Genomic DNA, 27,547 nt, shown 5'->3' on the forward strand with positions numbered 1-27,547 from the left:
CTCCACAGAGGAACTCTGGAACATCTGTCAGAGTGACCATCGGGTTCTTGGTAACCTCCCTGACCAAGGTACTTCTTCCCTGGTTGCTCAGTTTGGCCGGGCGGCCAGCTCTAGGAAGAGACTTGGTGGTTCCAAACGTCTTCCATTTAAGAATGATGGAGGCCACTGTGTTCTTGGGGACCTTCAATGCTGCAGAAATGTTTTGGTACCCTTCCCCAGATCTGTGCCTTGATACAATCATATCTCGGAGCTCTACGGACAATTCCTTCGACCTCATGGCTTGGTTTCTACTCTGACATGCACTGTCAACTGTGGGACCTTATATAGACAGGTGTATCGCTTTCAAATCATGTCCAATCAATTGAATTTACCACAGGTGGACTCCAATCAAGATGCAGAAACATCTCAAGGATGACCAGTGGAAACAGGATACACCTGAGCTCAATTTCGATTATCATAGCAAAGGGTCTGAATACTTATGTAACTAAGGTATTTCTGTTATTCTCTTTGTTGTTATGGGGTATTATGTGTAGATTGATCAGGATTTTTAACATTTTTATCCATTTTAGAATAAGGCTGTAACGTAACAAAATGTTGAAAAGGGAAGGGGTCTGAATACTTTCCGAATGCACTGTATATATGTACACTATATACCTTCTCAACAAGGGGAAGATTACCAACAGTTCATCTTAATCCTCAATAATTTATTTTCCCTGTAGCCGCCTTAACCTTCAAAAACCTCCAACACCACACTTAGCACCACCTTAGCACCACGGTAACAGCAGGCCGCCATTTAAAAGCTTGCCATTCAATCCACGCCTCCTATTCCCCACGCTCCCCTACGCCATCCCTCCATCCCCCCTCCGTCACCCCTACTGACCTAAACTGTGATCACATTCATATTTGAGGCCAGACAGCAGCGGAGTGAGTGATGTCCTCATATGTTGAACATCTGTCAGTTAGTTGCGTATGTGTGCCGCATCAACGGTAGCGTCTGTCAGTTAGTTGTCTATGCAGAGCGCGTCAACAGTCGCAGTAGCTCTCTCCGCCATTCAGCCTTGGTTCCATATTCTGCCTCTCCAAGAATCCATCCTATTAAAGTGGCTCTGAATCATTTTAAATGTGAGCTGGGGGAGAATTAGAGGACTCTTGATGAATACTTGGGTGTGGGTTATTCACACACACATGCAAGGGCATACAGTCGTGGCCAAACGTTTTGAGAATGACACAAATATTAATTTCCACAAAGTTTGCTGCTTCAGTGTCTTTAGATATTTTTGTCAGATGTTACTATGGAATACTGAAGTATAATTACAAGCATTTCATAAGTGTCAAAGGCTTTTATTGACAATTACATGAAGTTGATGCAAAGAGTCAATATTTGCAGTGTTGACCCTTCTTTTTCAAGACCTCTGCAATCCGCCCTGGCATGCTGTCAATAACTTCTGGGCCACATACTGACTGATGGCAGCCCATTCTTGCATAATCAATGCTTGGAGTTTGTCAGAATTTGTGGGTCTTTGTTTGTCCACCCGCCTCTTGAGGATTGACCACAAGTTCTCAATGGGATTAAGGTTTGGGGAGTTTCCTGGCCATGGACCCAAAATATCAATGTTTTGTTCCCTGAGCCACTTAAGTATGACTTGCCTTATGGCAAAGTGCTCCATCATGCTGGAAAAGGCATTGTTCATCACCAAACTGTTCCTGGATGGTTGGGAGAAGTTGCTCTCAGAGGATGTGTTGGTACCATTCTTTATTCATGGCTGTGTTCTTAAGCAAAATTGTGAGTGAGCCCACTCCCTTGGCTGAGAAGCAACCCCACACATGAATGGTCTCAGGATGCTTTACTGTTGGCATGACACAGGACTGATGGTAGCACTCACCTTGTCTTCTCCGGACAAGCTTTTTTCCCCGGATGCCCCAAACAATCGGAAAGGGGATTCATCAGAGACAATGACTTTACCCCAGTCCTCAGCAGTCCAATCCCTGTACCTTTTGCAGAATATCAGTCTGTCCCTGATGTTTTTCCTGGAGAGAAGTGGCTTCTTTGCTGCCCTTCTTGACACCAGGCCATCCTCCAAAAGTCTTCGCCTCACTGTGCATGGAGATGCACTCACACCTACCTGCTGCCATTCCTGAGCAAGCTCTGTACTGGTGGTGCCCCGATTCCACAGCTGAACCAACTTTAGGAGACGGTCCTGGCACTTGCTGGACTTTCTTGGGCACCCTGAAGCCTTCTTCAGAACAATTGAACTGCTCTCCTTGAAGTTCTTGATGATCCGATAAATGGTTGATTTAGGTGCAATCTTACTGGCAGCAATATCCTTGCCTGTGAAGCCCTTTTTGTGCAAAGCAATGATGACGGCACGTGTTTCCTTGCAGGTAACCATGATTGACAGAGGAAGAACAATGATTCCAAGCACCACCATCCTTTTGAAGCTTCCAGTCTGTTATTCAAACCTCAATCAGCATGACAGAGTGATCTCCAGCCTTGTCCTCGTCAACACACACCTGTGTTAACGAGAGAATCACTGACATGATGTCAGCTGGTCCTTTTGTGGCAGGGCTGAAATGCAGTGGAAATGTTTTTGGGGGATTCAGTTCATTTGCATGGCAAAGAGGGACTTAGCAATTAATTGCAATTCATCTGACCACTCATTCATAGCATTCTGGAGTATATACAAATTGTGTGTGTGTGTGTGTGTGTGTGTGTGTGTGTGTGTGTGTGTGTGTGTGTGTGTGTGTGTGTGTGTGTGTGTGTGTGGTAGCTGCCTAGGCCATTGTAGTATCGTGCTGGTGGAGAGGAAGGGAGAGGCGGGACGCAGCAGTGTCGTGCTGGTGGATAGGAAGGGAGAGGCGGGGACGCAGGAGTGTCGTGCTGGTGGATAGGAAGGGAGAGGCGGGGACGCAGCAGTGTCGTGCTGGTGGATAGGAGGGGAGAGGCGGGGACACAGCAGTGTCGTGCTGGTGGATAGGAGGGGAGAGGCGGGACGCAGCAGTGTCGTGCTGGTGGATAGGAAGGGAGAGGCGGGGACGCAGGAGTGTCGTGCTGGTGGATAGGAAGGGAGAGGCGGGACTAAGCAGTGTCGTGCTGGTTGATAGGAGGGGAGAGGCGGGGACACAGCAGTGTCGTGGTGGTTAGGAAGGGAGAGGCGGGACTAAGCAGTGTCGTGCTGGTTGATAGGGGGGGAGAGGCGGGGACACAGCAGTGTCGTGCTGGTGGATAGGAGGGGAGAGGCGGGGACGCAGCAGTGTTGTGCTGGTTGATAGGAGGGGAGAGGCGGGGACACAGCAGTGTCGTGCTGGTGCATAGGAGGGGAGAGGCGGGGACGCAGCAGTGTCGTGCTGGTGGATAGGAGGGGAGAGGCGGGACGCAGCAGTGTCGTGCTGGTGGATAGGAGGGGAGAGGCGGGGACACAGCAGTGTCGTGCTGGTGGATAGGAGGGGAGAGGCGGGACGCAGCAGTGTTGTGCTGGTGGATAGGAGGGGAGAGGTGGGGACACAGTAGTGTTGTGCTGGTGGATAGGAGGGGAGAGGCGGGGACATAGCAGTGTCGTGCTGGTGGATAGGAGGGGAGAGGTGGGGACACAGTAGTGTTGTGCTGGTGGATAGGAGGGGAGAGGCGGGACGCAGCAGTGTTGTGCTGGTGGATAGGAGGGGAGAGGCGGGGACATAGCAGTGTCGTGCTGGTGGATAGGAGGGGAGAGGCGGGACGCAGCAGTGTCGTGCTGGTGGATAAGAGGGGAGAGGCGGGGACACAGCAGTGTCGTGCTGGTGGATAGGAAGGGAGAGGCGGGACGCAGCAGTGTCGTGCTGGTGGATAGGAGGGGAGAGGCGGGACGCAGCAGTGTCGTGCTGGTTGATAGGAGGGGAGAGGCGGGACGCAGCAGTGTTGTGCTGGTGGATAGGAGGGGAGAGGCGGGGACACAACAGTGTCGTGCTGGTGGATAGGAGGGGAGAGGCGGGACACAGCAGTGTCGTGCTGGTGGATAGGAGGGGAGAGGCGGGGACACAGTAGTGTCGTGCTGGTGGATAGGAAGGGAGAGGCGGGACGCAGCAGTGTCGTGCTGGTGGATAGGAGGGGAGAGGCGGGGACACAGTAGTGTCGTGCTGGTGGATAGGAAGGGAGAGGCGGGGACACAGTAGTGTTGTGCTGGTGGATAGGAGGGGAGAGGCGGGACACAGCAGTGTCGTGCTGGTTGATAGGAAGGGAGAGGCGGGACGCAGCAGTGTTGTGCTGGTGGATAGGAAGGGAGAGGCGGGACGCAGCAGTGTCGTGCTGGTGGATAGGAGGGGAGAGGCGGGGACACAGCAGTGTCGTGCTGGTTGATAGGAAGGGAGAGGCGGGACGCAGCAGTGTTGTGCTGGTGGATAGGAAGGGAGAGGCGGGACGCAGCAGTGTCGTGCTGGTGGATAGGAGGGGAGAGGCGGGGACACAGCAGTGTCGTGCTGGTGGATAGGAAGGGAGAGGCGGGACGCAGCAGTGTCGTGCTGGTGGATAGGAAGGGAGAGGCGGGACGCAGCAGTGTTGTGCTGGTGGATAGGAGGGGAGAGGTGGGGACACAGCAGTGTCGTGCTGGTGGATAGGAGGGGAGAGGCGGGACGCAGCAGTGTCGTGCTGGTGGATAGGAGGGGAGAGGCGGGACGCAGCAGTGTTGTGCTGGTGGATAGGAGGGGAGAGGCGGGACGCAGCAGTGTTGTGCTGGTGGATAGGAGGGGAGAGGCGGGACGCAGCAGTGTTGTGCTGGTGGATAGGAGGGGAGAGGCGGGACGCAGCAGTGTCGTGCTGGTGGATAGGAGGGGAGAGGCGGGACGCAGCAGTGTCGTGCTGGTGGATAGGAGGGGAGAGGCGGGACGCAGCAGTGTTGTGCTGGTGGATAGGAGGGGAGAGGCGGGACGCAGCAGTGTCGTGCTGGTGGATAGGAGGGGAGAGGCGGGACGCAGCAGTGTCGTGCTGGTGGATAGGAGGGGAGAGGCGGGACGCAGCAGTGTTGTGCTGGTGGATAGGAGGGGAGAGGTGGGGACGCAGCAGTGTCGTGCTGGTTGATAGGAGGGGAGAGGCGGGACGCAGCAGTGTCGTGCTGGTGGATAGGAGGGGAGAGGCGGGGACACAGTAGTGTCGTGCTGGTGGATAGGAGGGGAGAGGCGGGACACAGCAGTGTCGTGCTGGTGGATAGGAGGGGAGAGGCGGGGACACAGTAGTGTCGTGCTGGTGGATAGGAGGGGAGAGGCGGGACGCAGCAGTGTCGTGCTGGTGGATAGGAGGGGAGAGGCGGGGACACAGTAGTGTCGTGCTGGTGGATAGGAGGGGAGAGGCGGGACGCAGCAGTGTCGTGCTGGTGGATAGGAGGGGAGAGGTGGGGACACAGTAGTGTCGTGCTGGTGGATAGGAGGGGAGAGGCGGGGACACAGTAGTGTCGTGCTGGTGGATAGGAGGGGAGAGGCGGGACACAGCAGTGTCGTGCTGGTGGATAGGAGGGGAGAGGCGGGGACACAGTAGTGTCGTGCTGGTGGATAGGAGGGGAGAGGCGGGACGCAGCAGTGTCGTGCTGGTGGATAGGAGGGGAGAGGTGGGGACACAGTAGTGTCGTGCTGGTGGATAGGAGGGGAGAGGCGGGGACACAGTAGTGTCGTGCTGGTGGATAGGAGGGGAGAGGTGGGGACACAGTAGTGTCGTGCTGGTGGATAGGAGGGGAGAGGCGGGGACACAGCAGTGTCGTGCTGGTGGATAGGAGGGGAGAGGCGGGGACACAGTAGTGTCGTGCTGGTGGATAGGAGGGGAGAGGCGGGGACGCAGCAGTGTCGTGCTGGTGGATAGGAGGGGAGAGGCGGGGACACAGTAGTGTCGTGCTGGTGGATAGGAAGGGAGAGGTGGGACGCAGTAGTGTCGTGCTGGTGGATAGGAGGGGAGAGGCGGGACACAGCAGTGTTGTGCTGGTGGATAGGAGGGGAGAGGCGGGACACAGCAGTGTCGTGCTGGTGGATAGGAGGGGAGAGGCGGGACACAGCAGTGTTGTGCTGGTGGATAGGAAGGGAGAGGCGGGACACAGTAGTGTCGTGCTGGTGGATAGGAGGGGAGAGGTGGGGACACAGTAGTGTCGTGCTGGTGGATAGGAGGGGAGAGGCGGGACGCAGCAGTGTCGTGCTGGTGGATAGGAGGGGAGAGGCGGGACACAGCAGTGTCGTGCTGATGGATAGGAGGGGAGAGGCGGGACGCAGCAGTGTCGTGCTGATGGATAGGAGGGGAGAGGCGGGACACAGCAGTGTCGTGCTGGTGGATAGGAGGGGAGAGGCGGGACGCAGCAGTGTCGTGCTGATGGATAGGAGGGGAGAGGCGGGACGCAGCAGTGTCGTGCTGGTGGATAGGAGGGGAGAGGCGGGACGCAGCAGTGTCGTGCTGATGGATAGGAGGGGAGAGGCGGGACACAGTAGTGTCGTGCTGGTGGATAGGAGGGGAGAGGCGGGGACACAGTAGTGTTGTGCTGGTGGATAGGAGGGGAGAGGCGGGGACACAGTAGTGTCGTGCTGGTGGATAGGAGGGGAGAGGCGGGACACAGTAGTGTTGTGCTGGTGGATAGGAGGGGAGAGGCGGGACACAGTAGTGTTGTGCTGGTGGATAGGAGGGGAGAGGCGGGACACAGTAGTGTCGTGCTGGTGGATAGGAGGGGAGAGGCGGGGACACAGTAGTGTCGTGCTGGTTGATAGGAAGGGTGAGGCGGGACGCAGCAGTGTCGTGCTGGTGGATAGGAGGGGAGAGGCGGGACGCAGCAGTGTCGTGCTGGTTGATAGGAAGGGAGAGGCGGGACGCAGCAGTGTCGTGCTGGTGGATAGGAGGGGAGAGGCGGGACGCAGCAGTGTCGTGCTGGTTGATAGGAAGGGAGAGGCGGGACACAGCAGTGTCGTGCTGGTTGATAGGAAGGGAGAGGCGGGACGCAGCAGTGTCGTGCTGGTGGATAGGAGGGGAGAGGCGGGACGCAGCAGTGTCGTGCTGGTGGATAGGAGGGGAGAGGCGGGACGCAGCAGTGTCGTGCTGGTTGATAGGAAGGGAGAGGCGGGACGCAGCAGTGTCGTGCTGGTGGATAGGAGGGGAGAGGCGGGACACAGTAGTGTTGTGCTGGTGGATAGGAGGGGAGAGGCGGGACACAGCAGTGTCGTGCTGGTGGATAGGAGGGGAGAGGCGGGGACACAGCAGTGTTGTGCTGGTGGATAGGAGGGGAGAGGTGGGACACAGCAGTGTTGTGCTGGTGGATAGGAGGGGAGAGGCGGGGACACAGCAGTGTTGTGCTGGTGGATAGGAGGGGAGAGGTGGGACACAGCAGTGTTGTGCTGGTGGATAGGAGGGGAGAGGCGGGGACATAGCAGTGTCGTGCTGGTGGATAGGAGGGGAGAGGCGGGACGCAGCAGTGTCGTGCTGGTGGATAGGAGGGGAGAGGCGGGGACACAGCAGTGTCGTGCTGGTGGATAGGAGGGGAGAGGTGGGACACAGTAGTGTCGTGCTGGTGGATAGGAGGGGAGAGGCGGGGACACAGCAGTGTCGTGCTGGTGGATAGGAGGGGAGAGGTGGGACACAGTAGTGTCGTGCTGGTGGATAGGAGGGGAGAGGTGGGGACACAGCAGTGTCGTGCTGGTGGATAGGAGGGGAGAGGCGGGGACACAGCAGTGTCGTGCTGGTGGATAGGAGGGGAGAGGTGGGACACAGTAGTGTCGTGCTGGTTGATAGGAGGGGAGAGGTGGGGACACAGTAGTGTCGTGCTGGTGGATAGGAGGGGAGAGGCGGGGACACAGTAGTGTCGTGCTGGTGGATAGGAGGGGAGAGGCGGGGACACAGTAGTGTCGTGCTGGTGGATAGGAGGGGAGAGGCGGGGACACAGTAGTGTCGTGCTGGTGGATAGGAGGGGAGAGGCGGGGACACAGTAGTGTCGTGCTGGTGGATAGGAGGGGAGAGGCGGGGACACAGTAGTGTTGTGCTGGTGGATAGGAGGGGAGAGGCGGGGACACAGCAGTGTTGTGCTGGTGGATAGGAAGGGAGAGGCGGGGACACAGTAGTGTTGTGCTGGTGGATAGGAAGGGAGAGGCGGGGACACAGCAGTGTTGTGCTGGTGGATAGGAAGGGAGAGGCGGGGACACAGTAGTGTTGTGCTGGTGGATAGGAGGGGAGAGGCGGGGACACAGTAGTGTTGTGCTGGTGGATAGGAAGGGAGAGGCGGGGACACAGCAGTGTTGTGCTGGTGGATAGGAAGGGAGAGGCGGGGACGCAGCAGTGTCGTGCTGGTTGATAGGAGGGGAGAGGTGGGGACACAGTAGTGTCGTGCTGGTGGATAGGAGGGGAGAGGCGGGGACACAGTAGTGTCGTGCTGGTGGATAGGAGGGGAGAGGTGGGGACACAGTAGTGTCGTGCTGGTGGATAGGAGGGGAGAGGTGGGGACAGAGTAGTGTTGTGCTGGTGGATAGGAGGGGAGAGGCGGGACGCAGCAGTGTCGTGCTGGTGGATAGGAGGGGAGAGGCGGGACACAGCAGTGTCGTGCTGGTGGATAGGAGGGGAGAGGTGGGGACACAGTAGTGTCGTGCTGGTGGATAGGAAGGGAGAGGCGGGACACAGCAGTGTCGTGCTGGTGGATAGGAGGGGAGAGGCGGGACACAGCAGTGTCGTGCTGGTGGATAGGAGGGGAGAGGCGGGACACAGCAGTGTCGTGCTGGTGGATAGGAGGGGAGAGGCGGGACGCAGCAGTGTCGTGCTGGTGGATAGGAAGGGAGAGGCGGGACGCAGCAGTGTTGTGCTGGTGGATAGGAAGGGAGAGGTGGGGACGCAGCAGTGTCGTGCTGGTGGATAGGAGGGGAGAGGCGGGACGCAGCAGTGTCGTGCTGGTGGATAGGAGGGGAGAGGCGGGACACAGCAGTGTCGTGCTGGTGGATAGGAGGGGAGAGGCGGGACACAGCAGTGTCGTGCTGGTGGATAGGAGGGGAGAGGCGGGACACAGCAGTGTCGTGCTGGTGGATAGGAGGGGAGAGGCGGGACACAGTAGTGTCGTGCTGGTGGATAGGAAGGGAGAGGCGGGACGCAGCAGTGTCGTGCTGGTGGATAGGAGGGGAGAGGCGGGACACAGCAGTGTCGTGCTGGTGGATAGGAGGGGAGAGGCGGGACACAGCAGTGTCGTGCTGGTGGATAGGAGGGGAGAGGCGGGACACAGCAGTGTCGTGCTGGTGGATAGGAGGGGAGAGGCGGGACACAGCAGTGTCGTGCTGGTGGATAGGAGGGGAGAGGCGGGGACACAGCAGTGTCGTGCTGGTGGATAGGAGGGGAGAGGCGGGACACAGCAGTGTCGTGCTGGTGGATAGGAGGGGAGAGGCGGGACACAGCAGTGTCGTGCTGGTGGATAGGAGGGGAGAGGCGGGACGCAGCAGTGTCGTGCTGGTGGATAGGAGGGGAGAGGCGGGGACACAGCAGTGTCGTGCTGGTGGATAGGAGGGGAGAGGCGGGGACGCAGCAGTGTCGTGCTGGTGGATAGGAGGGGAGAGGCGGGGACACAGCAGTGTCGTGCTGGTGGATAGGAGGGGAGAGGCGGGGACGCAGCAGTGTCGTGCTGGTGGATAGGAGGGGAGAGGCGGGGACACAGCAGTGTCGTGCTGGTGGATAGGAGGGGAGAGGCGGGACGCAGCAGTGTCGTGCTGGTGGATAGGAGGGGAGAGGCGGGGACACAGCAGTGTCGTGCTGGTGGATAGGAGGGGAGAGGCGGGACTAAGCAGTGTCGTGCTGGTGGATAGGAAGGGAGAGGCGGGACTAAGCAGTGTCGTGCTGGTGGATAGGAAGGGAGAGGCGGGGACGCAGCAGTGTTGTGCTGGTGGATAGGAAGGGAGAGGCGGGACACAGCAGTGTCGTGCTGGTGGATAGGAGGGGAGAGGCGGGACACAGCAGTGTCGTGCTGGTGGATAGGAGGGGAGAGGCGGGGACACAGCAGTTCTACTCGGGAACTCTGGAGCGATTACTCTTCCTTTGATCACTGAGTCTCCCGCTGTGTCTTAATACTCTGCCGATAATTCCAGCATTCTCCCACTGTCTGCGGATTTGGGGAGTTGTACTCATCTTGGCACATGGATATGGACACGTGCGCACACACACACACACACACACACACTCTAACACACTCTCTCTCACTATATCTCACACCCACACACACACAGACATGCACACACACACACACACACACACTCTCTGGTAATTTATCAGAATCAACGGGTGCCCTGCTACTCCGGAACACAATGCCCTGTGGCCCTGCTACTCCGGAACACAAAGCCCTGTGGCCCTGCTACTCCGGAACACAAAGCCCTGTGGCCCTGCTACTCTGGAACACAAAGCCCTGTGGCCCTCCTACTCCGGGACACAAAGCCCTGTGGCCCTGCTACTCCGGAACGCAAAGCCCTGTGGCCCTGCTACTCCGGGACACAACGCCCTGTGGCCCTGCTACTCTGGGACACAACGCCCTGTGGCCCTGCTACTCCGGGAAACAAAGCCCTGTGGCCCTGCTACTCTGGGACACAACGCCCTGTGGCCCTGCTACTCCGGGACACAAAGCCCTGTGGCCCTGCTACTCCGGGACACAACGCCCTGTGGCCCTGCTACTCTGGAACACAAAGCCCTGTGGCCCTGCTACTCCGGGACACAAAGCCCTGTGGCCCTGCTACTCCGGGACACAAAGCCCTGTGGCCCTGCTACTTCGGAACACAAAGCCCTGTGGCCCTGCTACTCCGGAACACAAATCCCTGTGGCCCTGCTACTCTGGAACGCAAAGCCCTGTGGCCCTGCTACTCCGGAACGCAAAGCCCTGTGGCCCTGCTACTCTGGAACACAAAGCCCTGTGGCCCTGCTACTTCGGAACACAAAGCCCTGTGGCCCTGCTACTCCGGGACATAAAGCCCTGTGGCCCTGCTACTCTGGAACACAAAGCCCTGTGGCCCTGCTACTCCGGAACACAACGCCCTGTGGCCCTGCTACTCCGGAACACAACGCCCTGTGGCCCTGCTACTCCAGAACACAAAGCCCTGTGGCCCTGCTACTCCGGAACACAAAGCCCTGTGGCCCTGCTACTCCGGAACACAAAGCCCTGTGGCCCTGCTACTCCGGAACACAAAGCCCTGTGTCGCTAACGCCTTGTGGCGTTGTAATGCTAGAGAACGAGATGCTAATTCTGTAGCCTGTCTCCCAGATACTGTGAGGATTAGCAATTAATAGGATAAAGGAGAGGTGTTTCTATGAAAACACCATGGCAGGTTATGCTCATAAGATAAGCAGGCCCACAAGTTGAGCCTCGTTCCAACCATTGCTTGGTAAAACGACACTGTAATGGAAAACTGTAATTTATACGCAAATTTTTGTTATTATCAACATTAAAAAACTCTGAAATGTTTTACTGCAGCATACTGTAAATGATGGTGCATTGTGTTAAAATGGCTGTATTTCTAATGGTACTGTAGAATACAGAATACCGTACCATATCTTTGGAACCCAACACACCTTTTAACCATTAGTGGATACATGGTATTGTTGTTTCTGGTTCATTAACATATTTTGAGGCTATAGTTATTGCACCAATGAGTGAGTGGTTATAGTGCCTTATTAATTTGAAATGTTTAGGGGACAGATTGGAGTGGCAGCAAGTCTTAAACCTTAAATGGTTGAGCATTTTGCCATGTCCTTTGGTCTGTTTTGCCCTGTAGTTTGGAATCCTTTGTCAAGGCCTCTAGAAGTGCAAGTGATATAAAACACCAAACGTTCATTCATATTCTGTAATGTCTAAACACTGCCGACCTGCTTGCACCAGGTTATTGTAATTACAGTAAAATTCTATGAAATACTCATTCATCCATTCATTCATTCATTATTTCCGATTACGGTAGCATTGACTTTTTTTACAGTATAATAATTTTACTGTATTGTACTGTGTGTCATTACACTATCATATTTATTTTACAGTAGATGTACTGTAATATTAATATAGAATTTTGCTTGTCACCGAGCCTGTAAATTCATGGTAACCCTTTTACAGTGTAGCCACTGAACATTGTCTAGCCTTTGAATTAAGATGAGATTAAATAAGATCAAATTAGATTTTAATTTTATTGATGCAGGAAATGTGTCTGCAATATTAAAACATAGAAGTACAATACCAATACAGCTGAAACTGACACAACAACCATCGTTCATTCATTTAACATGCCAATCTGATGCCCTTTTTCTTGAAAAACTAAATCTGATCTTCTAACATTTTTCTAACAAAATCACCATCGCAAAGCATGCTATGTAATATATGAGCACTGAACAATACCTAGTCTTTAAATTAATTAACTTAAAAACGAATGAATTCACTTTGCGGTTTTATTTATTTATATAGTTTCTCAGATCTTCTGTCCTTTTTGCCCCCTCCAGGCTCTCCGTACCGGGACAAGATCACCATAGCGATCCTGCAGCTGCAGGAAGAAGGGAAGTTGCACATGATGAAGGAGAAGTGGTGGAGGGGGAACGGTTGTCCGGAGGATGAGAAAAATAAGGAGGCTAGCGCTCTGGGGGTGCAGAACATCGGGGGTATCTTCATCGTGCTGGCTGCAGGGCTGGTGCTGTCTGTGTTTGTGGCCGTCGGAGAGGTCCTGTACAAGTCCAAACAGAACGCTGAACTGGAGAAGGTGAGGTTTATAGGCTTCGTAGAGCATTATATCACTTTAAACTAATGTACTGTTAAACCAAAGTTTATTTGGAATTTACGGTAACATACTGTACCTTTTTTAACAGTAAACAGGTAACTGGCTGCCAGTAAGTTACCGTAAAAACATGATTTTCTTTTTACAGTGTAGGTGTCATAGAACATTTATTAAGTCTTGTTAAAAACTGTGCACTGTGCCAGAAAGTATTCAGACCCCTTGACTTATTCCACCTTTTGTTTTGTTACAGCCTGAATTCAAAATGTATTAAATATATTTATTTCTCACCCATCTACACACCCCATAATGACAAAGGGAAAACATATTTTAAGAAATGTAAGCAAATTTATTGAAAATAAAATACGTAAATATCTAATTTACACAAGTATTCACACCCCTAAGTCAATACATGTTACAATCACATTTGGCAGTGACTACAGCTGTGAGTCTTTCTGGGTAAGTCTCTAAGAGCTTTGCACACCTGGATTGTACAATATTTGTGCATTATTATTTTCTAAATTCTTCATGCTCTGTCAAGTTGGTTGTTGATCATTGTTAGACAACATTTTCAAGTCTTGCCATAGATTTTCAAGCAGATTTAAGTCAAAACTAAATCGGCCACTCAGGAACATTCACTGTCTTCTTGGTAAGCAACTCCAGTCTAGATTTGTCCTTGAGTTTTAGGTTATTGTCCTGCTGAAAGTTTTTAGGATTTTGCCTGTGCTTAGCTCTGTTCCATTTCTTTTTTATCCTGAAAATATCCCCAGTCTTTAAAAATTACCAGCATACCCATAACATGATGCAGCCACCGCTATGCTTGAAAATATGGAGAGTGGTACTCAGTAATGTGTTGAATTGAATTTGCCCCAAACATTCAGTACAAAATGTGAATTGCTTTGTTTTGCTGTACAGGATTCCTTCTTTTCACTCTGTCAATTAGGTTAGTATTATGAAGTAACTACAAGGTTGTTGAGCCATCCTCAGTTTTATCCTGTCGCAGCCACTAATCTCTGTAACTGTTTTAAAGTCACAATTAGCCTCAAGGTGAAATCCCTGAGCGGGTTCCTTCCTCTCCGGCAACTGAGTTAGGAAGGACGCCTGTATCTTTGTAGTGACTGGGTGTATTGATACACCATCCAAAGCCTAATTAATAACTTCACCAGGCTCAATGGGATAATCGGATGCCTTTCTTTGCGAGGCATTGTAAGGCACCTTCCTGGTCTTTATGGTTGAATCTGTATTTGAAATTCACTGCTCGACTGAGGGACCTTACATATAATTGTATGTGTGGGGTACAGAGATGTTAATTAAACACAATTATTGCACACAGAGTGAGTCCATGCAACTTATTATGTGACTTGCTAGGCACATTTTTACTCTTGAAGATGTTTACTTGCCATAACAAAGGGGTTGAATACTTATTCAATAAAGACATTTCAGCTTTTTAGGTTTAATTAATTTGTAAACATTTCAAATAACATAATTCCACTGTGACATTATGGGACATTGTGTGTAGGTCAGTGTCCCATTTTTTTGTGTGCAATTTAATACATTTTAAATTCAGGCTATTACACAACAAAATGTGGAAAAAGTCAAGAGGTGTGAATACTTTCTGAAGCAACTGTAGATGCCTCCAAAACCATGTACAAGCTAAATCATACTGGACTACGTAAAGGTTGATATAAAAGGTATTTCCAGCTGGTTCATAACCTTTTAGAAAATAGCATGGCATTTGCTTGTGAATGAGTTGTATAGTGTATAGTATAGTATAGTATATCGCAGTATAGTATAGTGTATAGTATAGTATATCGCAGTATAGTATAGTGTGGTAGCACAGTATGTTATAGTGTGGTAGTACAGTATAGTGTAGTACAGTAGTAGTATAGTATAGTATATTGTGGTGTATAATATAGTGCAGTATAGCGTAGTATAGTATAGTGTAGCGGTGCGTAGTATAGTGTAGTATAGTATAGTGTGGTGTATAATATAGTGTAGTATAGTGTAGTATAGTGTAGTGTAGTAGTATAGTATAGTGAACTGTATAATGTAGTATAGTAGTATAATACATTGAAGTAGTATAGTGTAGTATAGTATAGTGTGGTGTATAATATAGTGTAGTATGGTGTTGTATAGTATAGTGTAGTAGTATAGTATAGTGAACTGTATAATGTAGTGTAGTAGTATAATACAGTGAAGTAGTATAGTATAGTGTAGTATATGTAGTATAGTATAGTGTGATATAGTATTCATATGTTGCACCTCCGTCATTCGGTCGCGTCATGCCATTGTTATGAATGTTCTCAAGCCACCCTCTACCCGGCAGCGCCATGTGGTGCGCTAAAGTCTTGATAAGTCCAGTCATTCTGGACGGCAGCTAACGATTGCTTAGTCTAAAGTACACTATAGTGCCTGGAAATACGATGACACTGCTAAAATAATCAAATGTTTAGCAGGAAACAACTTTGACAGCATTGTCATGTCATCAAATTTACTTTAGACCAGGTAATGTTGTCATTAGCCAGCAAAGTAAAAGAAATAGATAGCATTGCTAACGAGTATCCTCCCCTCAATATTAGCTAACTATCTAACGTTATACTGCATTTAAAGTCAATCTGGCATTATCAAAATGATTTAAAGTTTTTCCTACTAATTATTTGCCTCCTTTTGAATGCATTGAATTTCCAAGCCACTGTAATGCACTTTTGATAAAATATTAATCAGCGCTCGATGCATTGAGTAGAATGCACAGTTGGGCATTAGTCCAAAACGAACGTTCTAAAAATTATTCTGACAAAACATGCAACCCATGAATAGTTTAGTGTAGTGTAGTATACAGTACCGTTCAAACGTTTGACTGGTACTATATATATATATATATACACTACCGTTCAAACGTTTGGTGTCACTACAAATGTCCTTGTTTTTGAAAGACAAGCAAATTTTTTGTCCATTAAAATAACATCAAATTGATCAGAAATACTGTGTAGACATTGTTAATGTTGTAAATTATTATTGTAGCTGGAAACTGTGATCTGTGAAAGGAGTAGTACACAGCGTTGTACGAGATCTTCAGTTTCTTGGCAATTTCTCGCATGGAATAGCCTTCATTTCCTCAGAACAAGAATAGACTGATGCGTTTCAGAAGAAAGTTAGGTTACGATAGTATAAGGTTATGATGTTATAAGGTTATGATGTTATAAGGTTACGATAGTATAAGGTTACGATGTTATGATGTTATGACGTTATGATGTCATGAGGTTACGATGTTATGATGTTACGATGTTATGATGTTATAAGGTTATGATGTTATGATGTTACGATGTTATGATGTTACGATGTTATGATGTCATGAGGTTATGATGTTATAAGGTTACGATGTTATAAGGTTACGATGTTATGATGTTATAAGGTTACGATGTTATAAGGTTACGATGTTATAAGGTTACGATGTTATAAGGTTACGATGTTATAAGGTTACGATGTTATGATGTTATGAGGTTATGATGTTATAAGGTTACGATGTTATAAGGTTACGATGTTATAAGGTTACGATGTTATGATGTTATGAGGTTACGATGTTATAAGGTTACGATGTTATGAGGTTACGATGTTATAAGGTTACGATGTTATAAGGTTACGATGTTATAAGGTTACGATGTTATGAGGTTACGATGTTATAAGGTTACGATGTTATAAGGTTACAATGTTATAAGGTTACGATGTTATAAGGTTACGATGTTATAAGGTTGCGAAGTTAAGAGGTTACGATGTTAATGTTATGAGGTTACGATGTTATGTTATGAGGTTACGATGTTATGTTATGAGGTTACGATGTTAATGTTATGAGGTTACGATGTTAATGTTATGAGGTTACGATGTTAATGTTATGAGGTTACGATGTTAATGTTATGAGGTTACGATGTTAATGTTATGAGGTTACGATGTTAATGTTATGAGGTTACGATGTTATGTTATGAGGTTACGATGTTATGTTATGAGGTTACGATGTTAATGTTATGAGGTTACGATGTTATGTTATGAGGTTACGATGTTAATGTTATGAGGTTACGATGTTATAAGAAATGTTATGTCCTCTAGACCACCAAGGTGGTGGTAAAAGCACAGTTTTCTCATGTTCTCTCACCCTCTTTTCTCATGTTCTCGCTCTGTCCTCCACATCCCTCTCCCCTCTTCACTTCCCACTCTTGCCCTCTATCCTTCCCCTCTCTCCTTGCCAGCTTCCTTTCTCCCCTGTTCACCTCCCTCTTTCCTGTCCTCTAACTATTCACCTCCCTCTTTCCTGTCCTCTCACTATTCACATCCCTCTCCCCCGTCCTCTAACTATTCACCTCCCTCTCCCCGTCCTCACTATCCACCTCCCTCTCCCCATCCTCTCACTATTCACCTCCCTCTTTCCTGTCCTCTCACTATTCACCTCCCTCTCCCCGTCCTCACTATCCACCTCCCTCTCCCCGTCCTCTCACTATTCACCTCCCTCTTTCCTGTCCTCTCACTATTCACCTCCCTCTCCCCGTCCTCACTATCCACCTCCCTCTCCCCGTCCTCTCACTATTCACCTCCCTCTTTCCTGTCCTCTCACTATTCACCTCCCTCTCCCCCGTCCTCTCACTATTCACATCCCTCTCCCCGTCCTCTCACTATTCACCTCCCTCTTTCCTGTCCTCTCACTATTCACCTCCCTCTCCCCGTCCTCACTATCCACCTCCCTCTCCCCGTCCTCTCACTATTCACCTCCCTCTTACCTGTCCTCTAACTATTCACCTCCCCCATCCCCATCCTCACTTTTCACCTCCCTCTCCCCGTCCTCTCACTATTCACCTCCCTCATCCCCGTCCTCACAATTCACCTCCCTCTCCCCGTCCTCACTATTCACCTCCCCCATCCCCATCCTCACTATTCACCTCCCTCTCCCGTCCTCTCACTATTCACCTCCCTCATCCCCGTCCTCACAATTCACCTCCCTCTCCCCGTCCTCACTATTCACCTCCCCCATCCCCATCCTCACTTTTCACCTCCCTCTCCCCGTCCTCTCACTATTCACCTCCCTCATCCCCGTCCTCACAATTCACCTCCCTCTCCCCGTCCTCACTATTCACCTCCCCCATCCCCATCCTCACTATTCACCTCCCTCTCCCGTCCTCTCACTATTCACCTCCCTCATCCCCGTCCTCACAATTCACCTCCCTCTCCCCGTCCTCACTATTCACCTCCCTCTCCCCGTCCCCTCACTATTCACCTCCCTCTCCCCGTCCTCACTATCCACCTCCCTCTCCCTGTCCTCTCACTATTCACTTCCCTCTCCCCGTCCTCACTATCCACCTCCCTCTCCCCGTCCCCTCACTATTCCACTCCCGCTCCCCCGTCCTCTCACTATTCACCTCTTTCTCCCCGTCCTCTCACTATTCACCTCCCTCTCCCCGTCCTCTCACTATTCACCTCCCTCTCCCCGTCCTCTCACTATTCACCTCCCTCTCCCCGTCCTCTCACTATTCACCTCCCTCTCCCCCGTCCTCTCACTATTCACCTCCCTCTCCCCGTCCTCTCACTATTCACTTCCCTCTTTCCTGTCCTGTCACTATTCACCTCCCTCATCCCCATCCTCACTATTCACCTCCCTCATCCCCGTCCTCTCACTATTCACCTCCCGCTCCCCTGTCCTCTCACTATTCACCTCCCTCTTTCCTGTCCTCTCACTATTCACCTCCCTCATCCCCGTCCTCTCACTATTCACCTCCCTCTTTCCTGTCCTCTCACTATTCACCTCCCTCTTTCCTGTCCTCTCACTATTCACCTCCCTCATCCCTGTCCTCTCACTATTCACCTCCCTCTTTCCTGTCCTCTCAATATTCACCTCCCTCATCCCCATCCTCACTATTCACCTCCCTCTCCCCGTCCTCTCACTATTCACCTCTCTCTCCCCATCCTCACTATTCACCTCCCTCTCCCCGTCCTCTCACTATTCACCTCCCTCTCCCCGTCCTCTCACTATTCACCTCCCTCTACCCCGTCGTCTCGCTACCTCATCTTCTCTCCTCTGCCTCAACCTCTCTACAACGCTCCCCTCCCCTTCTACCCCCATCCTCCTCCTCTCCCTCCCTCTCTTACTATCACCCTCTACCAGGGTAGTCTCAATGTATCAGTGGGTTAGACCATGGTACTGACAAACTCCAGTGTGGGTTTGATTCCTGCATGGACTACATAGACTGATTATGTGTCAGTTAATGTCGCCAGTTCTGTACGTATTTTACCCTCAACCCTCTTCCTCCCTCTCCCTCCCCTATCCCCCTCTCCAGCGCTCCTTCTGTAGTGTCATGGTGGATGAGTTGCGTGGCTCCCTGAAGTGCCAGCGGCGGCTCAAACAGAAGCCCCAGCCGCCGGTCATTGTCAAGACCGAGGAGGTCATCAACATGCACACGTTGAACGACAGGAGACTGCCGGGCAAGGAGACCATGGCGTGATGGGGGTCAAAAGGTCAAGAGAAGGTCAAAAACACCCGTCAAGGTCAAATACACAGCCAGAGGATCTGGAGGGGTTGAATGAATGTTTACGCAATGTTAACGTAACCCGAAACTATATTGCATTTGCCCCCAGCTTTGGTAGTATGGTAGAGATGTTTCCTGTGGAAATGTAGACTGTCACCTCACTGTGACCGACGCTTTGTGAAAGAGACTTTTTGGAGGATTGTGGGGACAAGTTAAAGGATTGTGAGATGGATCTCAATGGGGATTGAAAGGGAAGAACTCAAAATGCAGGTCTGTTGAGACTGTCTTCACAGTCAGTGACTTGACACACACACACAGAAACACACCTGTTCAGAGCATCACACTACACTTTAAGACCATAACATCCCAAGAAATGAGTTGTTGTTTTTCTGTTGATGTCATTAACAATATTGTCAAATCTGTGTGTGTGTGTGTGTGTGTGTGTGTGTCCAGTCGATCAAAATGGATCTCACTACAGGTGATTATGATACGGAATGTTACAAAGTGCCAAATGTTGAATAAGAACTGTATAAAGAAATAGAAAGGATAGCCAGTTTCTAAAATATGTATTTATTTCATTTTAAATCATTGATGTTGATTGATCTCCCTAATACTCATTGTTTATCTTCTGTAATGCCTTTATTGTGACAAAGTTCAGCCATCATAAAGAACTGACATTTTACTTTCAATGCCTCCACAAACATGCTGTACAGTGTCAATAATAACATTACAGTCTGCCATTTGGAGTCAATATCCACTGTTTAAAATAACATTACAGTCTGCCATTTGGAGTCAATATCCACTGTTTAAAATAACATTACAGTCTGCCATTTGGAGTCAATATCCACTGTTTAAAATAACATTACAGTCTGCCATTTGGAGTCAATATCCACTGTTTAAAATAACATTACAGTCTGCCATTTGGAGTCAATATCCACTGTTTAAAATAACATTACAGTCTGCCATTTGGAGTCAATATCCACTGTTTAAAATAACATTACAGTCTGCCATTTGGAGTCAATATCCACTGTTTAAAGGCAGGATTTCTACAAACAAAAAAACGTTCTTTTTGTATGCAGACAAAGTTTTGTAGTACTTTCTATCAGAGTAGCATTCTCTGTGGACTTCACATAGTGTATGTAGCGGGTGCCAACTTGGGTGCCAACTTGGGTGCCAACTTGGGTGCCAACTTGAGGTGTCAACTCCTAATTCTGACTACTGCTGATTCAGGGCCCTCCCCCGGTCTGGGGCCTCCTCACTGTGCCGTGTAGGGCCCTTCTCTCCTCCTCTGGGAGGGCCACACTGTCTGCTCTATGGGGCCGTTCTACAGCTGCCTCCCCATCTCCCTACTAAACCTAGCTTACATAGCTACACAGTGGTTGTCTCAATAACTGGAAGTCCTTTTCTCTATGACCACTGATCTGGTAGGACTTGACAGGTGGAAGCAATATGGTAAAAACCTATCCAGTCTTTTATTCTATCAATGGTCATGAAGGATGACGGGTGTGCTCGTTCAGAGTAGGATGAAGTTGCCCCTAGATGCTGATAGTGGGTCACGTTTGCATTTTCCCACTAATGGTTAAAGAGCGGCTGAACTCACTGATTCCATATGTTTCTCTGCTGCTAATTAAGAAAAATGAGATTTGAGTCTTGGGATTGTTGTTCAATGTGGGTGTGTTATGTTCACTTTATCGTACCCTTGCAGTTACTGTTGTTTGTCCCTCGGTAGCAACAGTATAGCCACTAGCACTTCCTCAAAATAGTCAGAATTAATCTAGATAAATCAAGAAATGTGTAATGAATTTTGACGTTTTTGCCAAGGATTTTATTATTATTATTTTTTTTACATCTTTCTAAGGTGTTTGGTGCAGTATTTCAAAAGTTAAAAGATGTGCATGAAAAAGTCAGTGGACTGCAGACAGTATTGAGACAGCTGCTGCTGGCTGCGCTCAGGACTGATTTCTGAGAACATGTCTACAACTTCATCATCAGCAAGCTGTCGAGCTATCGTAAATAAAGCACAAGCTGCTACACAGTGTTTATCAGTGCCCAAAATCACTAGCTAGATAAGTTCCATCTCTGTGTATGTCAATGAAGCTCGTTAGTAGTAGCAAGCAGGCACATAGAGCCGGCAGGCCACGTTAGCTAAATCAGCTTATCAAGCCGCTGGAGAGTGGTGACGTGACGTGCTTCGGTGCCGTTTCGTTTTTTACAACTTTCTCACTATCAATTACCACAGTGTGGGTCTGGCAGTCTGTTTATCTGGCAGTGTTTCATAGGGAATCACGTTACAAAACAGGTCGCGGCTGGACACAAGACGCTCGAGAATGGGTTTTAATATTGACAAGTGGCAGTTGAGATGCAAGTGCGCATCATCTCAATTTATTTTTTCCCAAAACACTTGCAGACACTATGAAACACATCAGAAAACAGCCACTCTTTAAAGGGCTTTGGGGCCATGTGTTCTTTTGACATAACATTGCGGATGTCTTGTCTTATGTGAACGAGTCCGAGTCCGAGGCGTTGCATAATGGACAGAGTTGTCTCACTGTCTGGAGGTTCACTGCTATGATTGGATAGAGTGCAATCAGCGCAGCTGATTCTCCGTGCATTCTCCCTAGGTGTTACCATCCCGTGTTAGTGGGAAAGTGGGCATGTAATCCAACCCAAACGCTCATGTAATTTGTGACAACCTCAGTTACACAAATCTCAAAAATTTAAGTTTTGGAATATACTGACCCAAATTATTCTACTTACACTTTTTAACCAAGTGGCACTGGAATAAATGTTTCTGAATAATATCGATGCCGCACAGAGAAGTCATTTGTTGCGTTCAGTTGCCCTTTGAGGTTAGGATTGGGGGAGAGGAAGCTGATCCTGATCTGGGGGAAACTTCACCCCGGAGCGTCTCATTCCTTAATAAAGGGTCCATCCCCAGAAAAGAAAATGCAAAATACAAAGGTTGATGTTTCTGAAAATATTTGTGCTGTACATGAATGAATGAAAGTAGAATTTATGAGTAATTTCAAGAAACCATTTAGGAACAATAGAGGGGTTCCATGCGTTGTTTTTGTTCTACCAGTATTGCTTGTCATTTTCTACCTGCTAGATTCAGTGGTACAACGTGTAATGGTTGAATAATAATTTGGAAGATTTATCAGAAAATATCCAATTGTATTGTCCCCCAAAAAATGAGGTAATAGAATTTATTTGACATTGATGCAAGGTTTTACAAAAAAATATATAATAAAAAAACTCATAACTATTCATTTGTTTTTGATACTATATTTATCTTTGTAAACTGTTTAACCTTTATTGTTGCTGTGTGTGTGTGTGTGTGTGTGTGTGCGAGTGTGCGAGTGTGTGGGCGTCTGTGCAAGATCAAAAATCTACACATTGTATGATGTTCAACTAAGTCCACACAATTAAGTCATTCTGATGCATGAATAACAAGAACATGTCTGTGTATTCTATCATAGGTCCCCTCTGTGTGTGTGTGTGTGTGTGTGTGTGTGTGTGTGTGTGTGTGTGTGTGTGTGTGTGTGTGTGTGTGTATGTGTGTGTGTGTGTGTGTGTGTGTATAGAACTCCTTGATAAAGCTTTCCTGTCCATGGGTCTCCACAGAGCCCTCCTTGGTGTGTCAGCGCAGGGCCATGGCTTCGTCCCCACTGAGGCCCCTTCAGGGCCAGGTAACAGGCCAGGAAGGTGCCTGTTCTGCCCGCACCAGCCTTACAGTGGATCGCCACCGGTTGGGAAAAACATCATGGGTCAGTTAGTTATCGGGTACCGACTGTATTAGGGTACCTGATACTTATATAAGGACACATAACATATTCAAAACCTGAACACACTGCATTCACAAGCAGTACATAAACATTTCATATGTCCACAACTGTTTATACTGTTTGTCATATATTGCAGTTGTTTGATGTGTTTTATAGCTTATGCACTGCTTTGGATGCAATGTGTATGAGCTCTGAATATGTTATGAAGCTCTTAGGTAGGTAACTTTCAAGTTAGGTGTGTCGTGGAAATTTCAATACTGAGTACTGACAATTATTCAAGCAATCATCTTTATTTAACATAGACTAATTATTGAAATAATGAAGCCGTCGACCACACACTCTGAAGTGTGTGTTGCTGAGAGCTTAACATTTACAGAAATGCAGCGTTCTTTTTATAAGGAAAGAGGGATACATAATCAGTTGTCCAACTGAAATGTGTCTTCCACATTTAACCCAACCCTTCTGAATCAGAGAGGTGCGGGGGGCTGACTTAATCAACATCCACATGACTGCCTTGCTCAGGGGTAGAACAACAGATTTTTTACCTTGTCAGCTCAGGGATTCGATCCAGCAACCCAACGCTCTAATCACTAGGCTACCTTCCGCCCTTATATAGTAGACCTAAAAATGCTTAATCATGGTTGGTTCCACCCCTCCCATGCAGACCAAGGGGCATCATAAGCCACTCTGGGTTCATCTCCTGGTCATCTGCCTCTGGTGTTGTTTTTAACCCCACCGTGTCTTAGTTTGCCAGATGCCAGGATTATTAGGAATACTGAGGCTTTGTTCTGCTCCTCCAGGCTCTCTCTATCTCGATGACACACACCACATCTTGTCTATGGAATGCAGGCTCAGTCCGACCGGAGACGTCTCCCTCACATGCACCACTAATCATAGAATGGAATGTGGCTGTTGGTTTTAATCACCAAGACATCAGTCATTTGTCAGCTCTAGCTATCTCTAGTAAAACCATACCCCCAGATTAGCTGCAGGGTGCTAGAGTGGAGACCATAAAACACAGCATTAGTAGGACAGAAATATCTTACTGTTGGTTAAGTAAATAATTGTTAAGTATCCAACAAATTAGGTAAATATGTAATTTTTCTGTCATAGGTGCTGCCAAATAAGCACATACATACCTCCCCTCTGGCTGGATTTTTTTGTTTTTGTGTGGATAACTTCTTGCAATTCAACACATTTTGCCATGAGGCTGAGTGAAAATGTTGCTGATTTAAAACGAATTCCCTGCCATTCTAGACATTTTGCCATGGGCAGAGATAATGTTTTTTCAGTTTCATAGCTAATCTCATGCTATTCTACACATATTGCCATGAGGCTGAGAAAATGTTGCAGTTTAAAAGCTAATTTCCTGTAATTCTAAACATTTTGCCATGGCTTATGGCATGTTCTTGTGCTATCTGGGGGCCCCAGGCTTGTTAAAATGTGTATTTGATTTAACCTTTATTTAACTAGGCAAGTCAGTTAAGAACACATTCTTATTTTACAATGACGGCCTACCCCGGCCAAACCGTCCCAATACCTTGATGACGCTGGGCCAATTGTAATCCGCCCTATGGGACTCCCAATCACGGCCGGTAGTGATACAGCCCGGGATCAGACCAGTGTCTGTAGTGACGCCTCTAGCACTGAGATGCAGTGCCTTAGACCGCTGCGCCACTCAGGAGCACTACCCACAAGAAGTTTCCTGGTCTCACTGAGTCGCTAATGAGACGAGACAAAAAGTTTACTGGTCTCACTGAGTCGCTAATGAGACAAGACAAAAAGTTTCCTGGTCTCACGGAGTCGCTAATGAGACAAGACAAAGAGACCTTAAAGAGATAGTTCACTCCGAAACCAATGTCTAAAGAATGTTTGGAGATCCCAAAAAATGTGAGTGAACTGAACTGTCCCTTTAAGCGTACAGGTAAACTCATTCTGTGTTTAGTCTAGTTCAGCTCATTAGTTAAGTGTTCCTACTTATTATGTGGGTGTCATTCTTGTACACCAGCAATAGTTTTGATAGAAAAGGGAAAGTGGTATTACCATATCTAATATTACATTACACGTTACAATAGGCTTCATCATCCTCATCTTACCTGAAAGATGGCCCAAATAGAATGAAAATAAACAGAGCCCAACAGGTGGTGGAGTCAGGACAGGATAACAACTATGATGGCTTTGGTTACGGGGGCCTTAAATACGTCTGCCAGAATGCACTGTGGGATGCGTGTCATCGTGTCATATCCACTTAGCGTTTCAGGTGTTTCACAATCCACCCGGGATGTTGCCTAGGACAACTAGCAAAAGAGAAAAGGAAATCCTAGAATATTAGAGTGAATTTCACTTTTTGATGTTTTCAGTTCTTTGATGGCAATGTATCAGCCAGAAAGACGATCATCCATTTACAGATATCCAACAATTTTTTTAACTTTTCTTTTTACAACCAACGTGATTACTGTTTTATCTAAGTGTTCTATCATCATCACTATGGATGTCACATATTATGACTGTCTGAGAGGACAGAGAAAAAATGTCTGGAATCGGTTGAAGAGAAATCAGGTAGAATATATGAGGATATTTAGCGTGAGGCGGTGAAGTTCTCTGGAAAATATTCTGTCTGTCTGTGTGTTTACATCTCTGCCCGTCTGCCCGTCTTTACATCTGTCTGTCTGCCTTTCTGCTTGTCTGTCCTTCCGTCTGTCTGTCCGTGCAGCCACAGAGGTCTGTCTGCCTTTCTGCTTGTCTGTCCTTCCGTCTGTCTGTCCGTGCAGCCACAGAGGAAAGTCTGCCTTTCTGCTTGTCTGTCCTTCCGTCTGTCTGTCCGTGCAGCCACAGAGGAAAGTGTAATCTGACAAGTGCCGTTCTTGAAGGTTGTTACTTCTCGTGCAAACGGGGAGAGGTTCAGGATTTTTCTGACAGCGTACATTCTGAAAGTAATGATTAATAGCGTTTTCCAAGGCACAACAACAGGAGCGAAACCACCCGCTCTGCCCTCCACAGTGACAGGGAAGGTCAGGGAATGTGCCAGTGCATTCAGTGGGGAGCGAGTTAGTCTGTCACACTTATTTCCATCACATTATGGCTTCTCGATGGTGTATGGCTTCTATTGGGAAAGTATCCTCCTTGTACAAGGTCTTGGATGTTACACACAAACAGGAAGGAGAATGATATGTCGGTGTTGGAGAAGTTCAAGTGCCGTAAACGTCTTTCGTTTCATAATGTTTGTTCCAATTGCTTAGCCTACCAACCATCCATGGCCCAGGAGAAAATGAAAAGGTCAAAGAAAAACACTGCAATTTCTCCATTTAGCTATGGCACCGTGAGTACTCAGAGTCCAAGGATATATATAATTCTAAAAACCAGGACAAATGGCCTCAACTGTCTTTTGATGTGTCTTGGTAGGTTGGAATGACACAAGTGACGCAGCTCCAATATGTTCCAACCCCTGGTAAGCCTATAGTGACCTTGAATACCTCTCTGGGATAGATTGGGATAGATTGAGGTAGATTGGGATAGATTAGGAAAGATTGAGGTAGATTGGGATAGACTGGGAAAGATTGGAAAGATTGAGATAGATTAGGATAGATTGGGAAAGATTGAGATAGATTTCCAAGTCAGTCTCAAACTAATGCATGCATAACAACACCTTTCTCAGTCATGTTATATATTATTATTTTGTACACCTCTGCAAACATGCTTTTCCTGCATTCAGCATTTTCAATATGAAATTCCGGGGAAATGCAATAACAAGGGGAATTACTGCACCAGCTAGCTTAGCAAGGCAATCATTGTTGGTTTAAATGTGATGATTTGGTACGCATTAGGGGTTTTCTCTCTGTGTCTAGGCAGAGAGATAGCATGGGGACAACATTAGGGGGTTTCTCTCTGTGTCTAGGCAGAGAGATAGCATGGGGACAACATTAGGGGTTTTCTCTCTGTGTCTAGGCAGAGAGATAGCATGGGGACAACATTAGGGGTTTTCTCTCTGTGTCTAGGCAGAGAGATAGCATGGGGACAATATTAGGGGTTTTCTCTCTGTGTCTAGGCAGAGAGATAGCATGGGGACAACATTAGGGGGTTTCTCTCTGTGTCTAGGCAGAGAGATAGCATGGGGACAACATTAGGGGTTTTCTCTCTGTGTCTAGGCAGAGAGATAGCATGGGGACAACATTAGGGGTTTTCTCTCTGTGTCTAGGCAGAGAGATAGCATGGGGACAACATTAGGGGGTTTCTCTCTGTGTCTAGGCAGAGAGATAGCATGGGGACAACATTAGGGGGTTTCTCTCTGTGTCTAGGCAGAGAGATAGCATGGGGACAACATTAGGGGGTTTCTCTCTGTGTCTAGGCAGAGAGATAGCATGGGGACAACATTAGGGGTTTTCTCTCTGTGTCTAGGCAGAGAGATAGCATGGGGACAACATTAGGGGTTTTCTCTCTGTGTCTAGGCAGAGAGATAGCATGGGGACAACATTAGGGGTTTTCTCTCTGTGTCTAGGCAGAGAGATAGCATGGGGACAACATTAGGGGTTTTCTCTCTGTGTCTAGGCAGAGAGATAGCATGGGGACAAC

The 27,547-nt window shown here is 48.5% G+C and overlaps 1 protein-coding gene across 1 annotated transcript in view; it reads left to right on the forward strand.

The window, feature by feature from the left end:
* Nucleotides 1–22,458, forward strand: part of LOC129817711 (glutamate receptor ionotropic, kainate 2-like) — a 173,461-nt gene extending 151,003 nt beyond the window's left edge. Inside the window, exons 17-18 of the mRNA XM_055873209.1 lie at nucleotides 12,422–12,675; nucleotides 19,005–22,458. Of these exons, the coding sequence (XP_055729184.1) occupies nucleotides 12,422–12,675; nucleotides 19,005–19,169 (419 nt within the window). The 3' untranslated portion in view covers nucleotides 19,170–22,458. The remainder of the gene's footprint in view (nucleotides 1–12,421; nucleotides 12,676–19,004) is intronic.
* The last annotated feature ends 5,089 nt before the right edge of the window (nucleotides 22,459–27,547 follow it).

The sequence above is a fragment of the Salvelinus fontinalis genome, chromosome 20 (assembly GCF_029448725.1).
Source record: "Salvelinus fontinalis isolate EN_2023a chromosome 20, ASM2944872v1, whole genome shotgun sequence".
Classification (NCBI taxonomy): Eukaryota; Metazoa; Chordata; class Actinopteri; order Salmoniformes; family Salmonidae; genus Salvelinus; species Salvelinus fontinalis.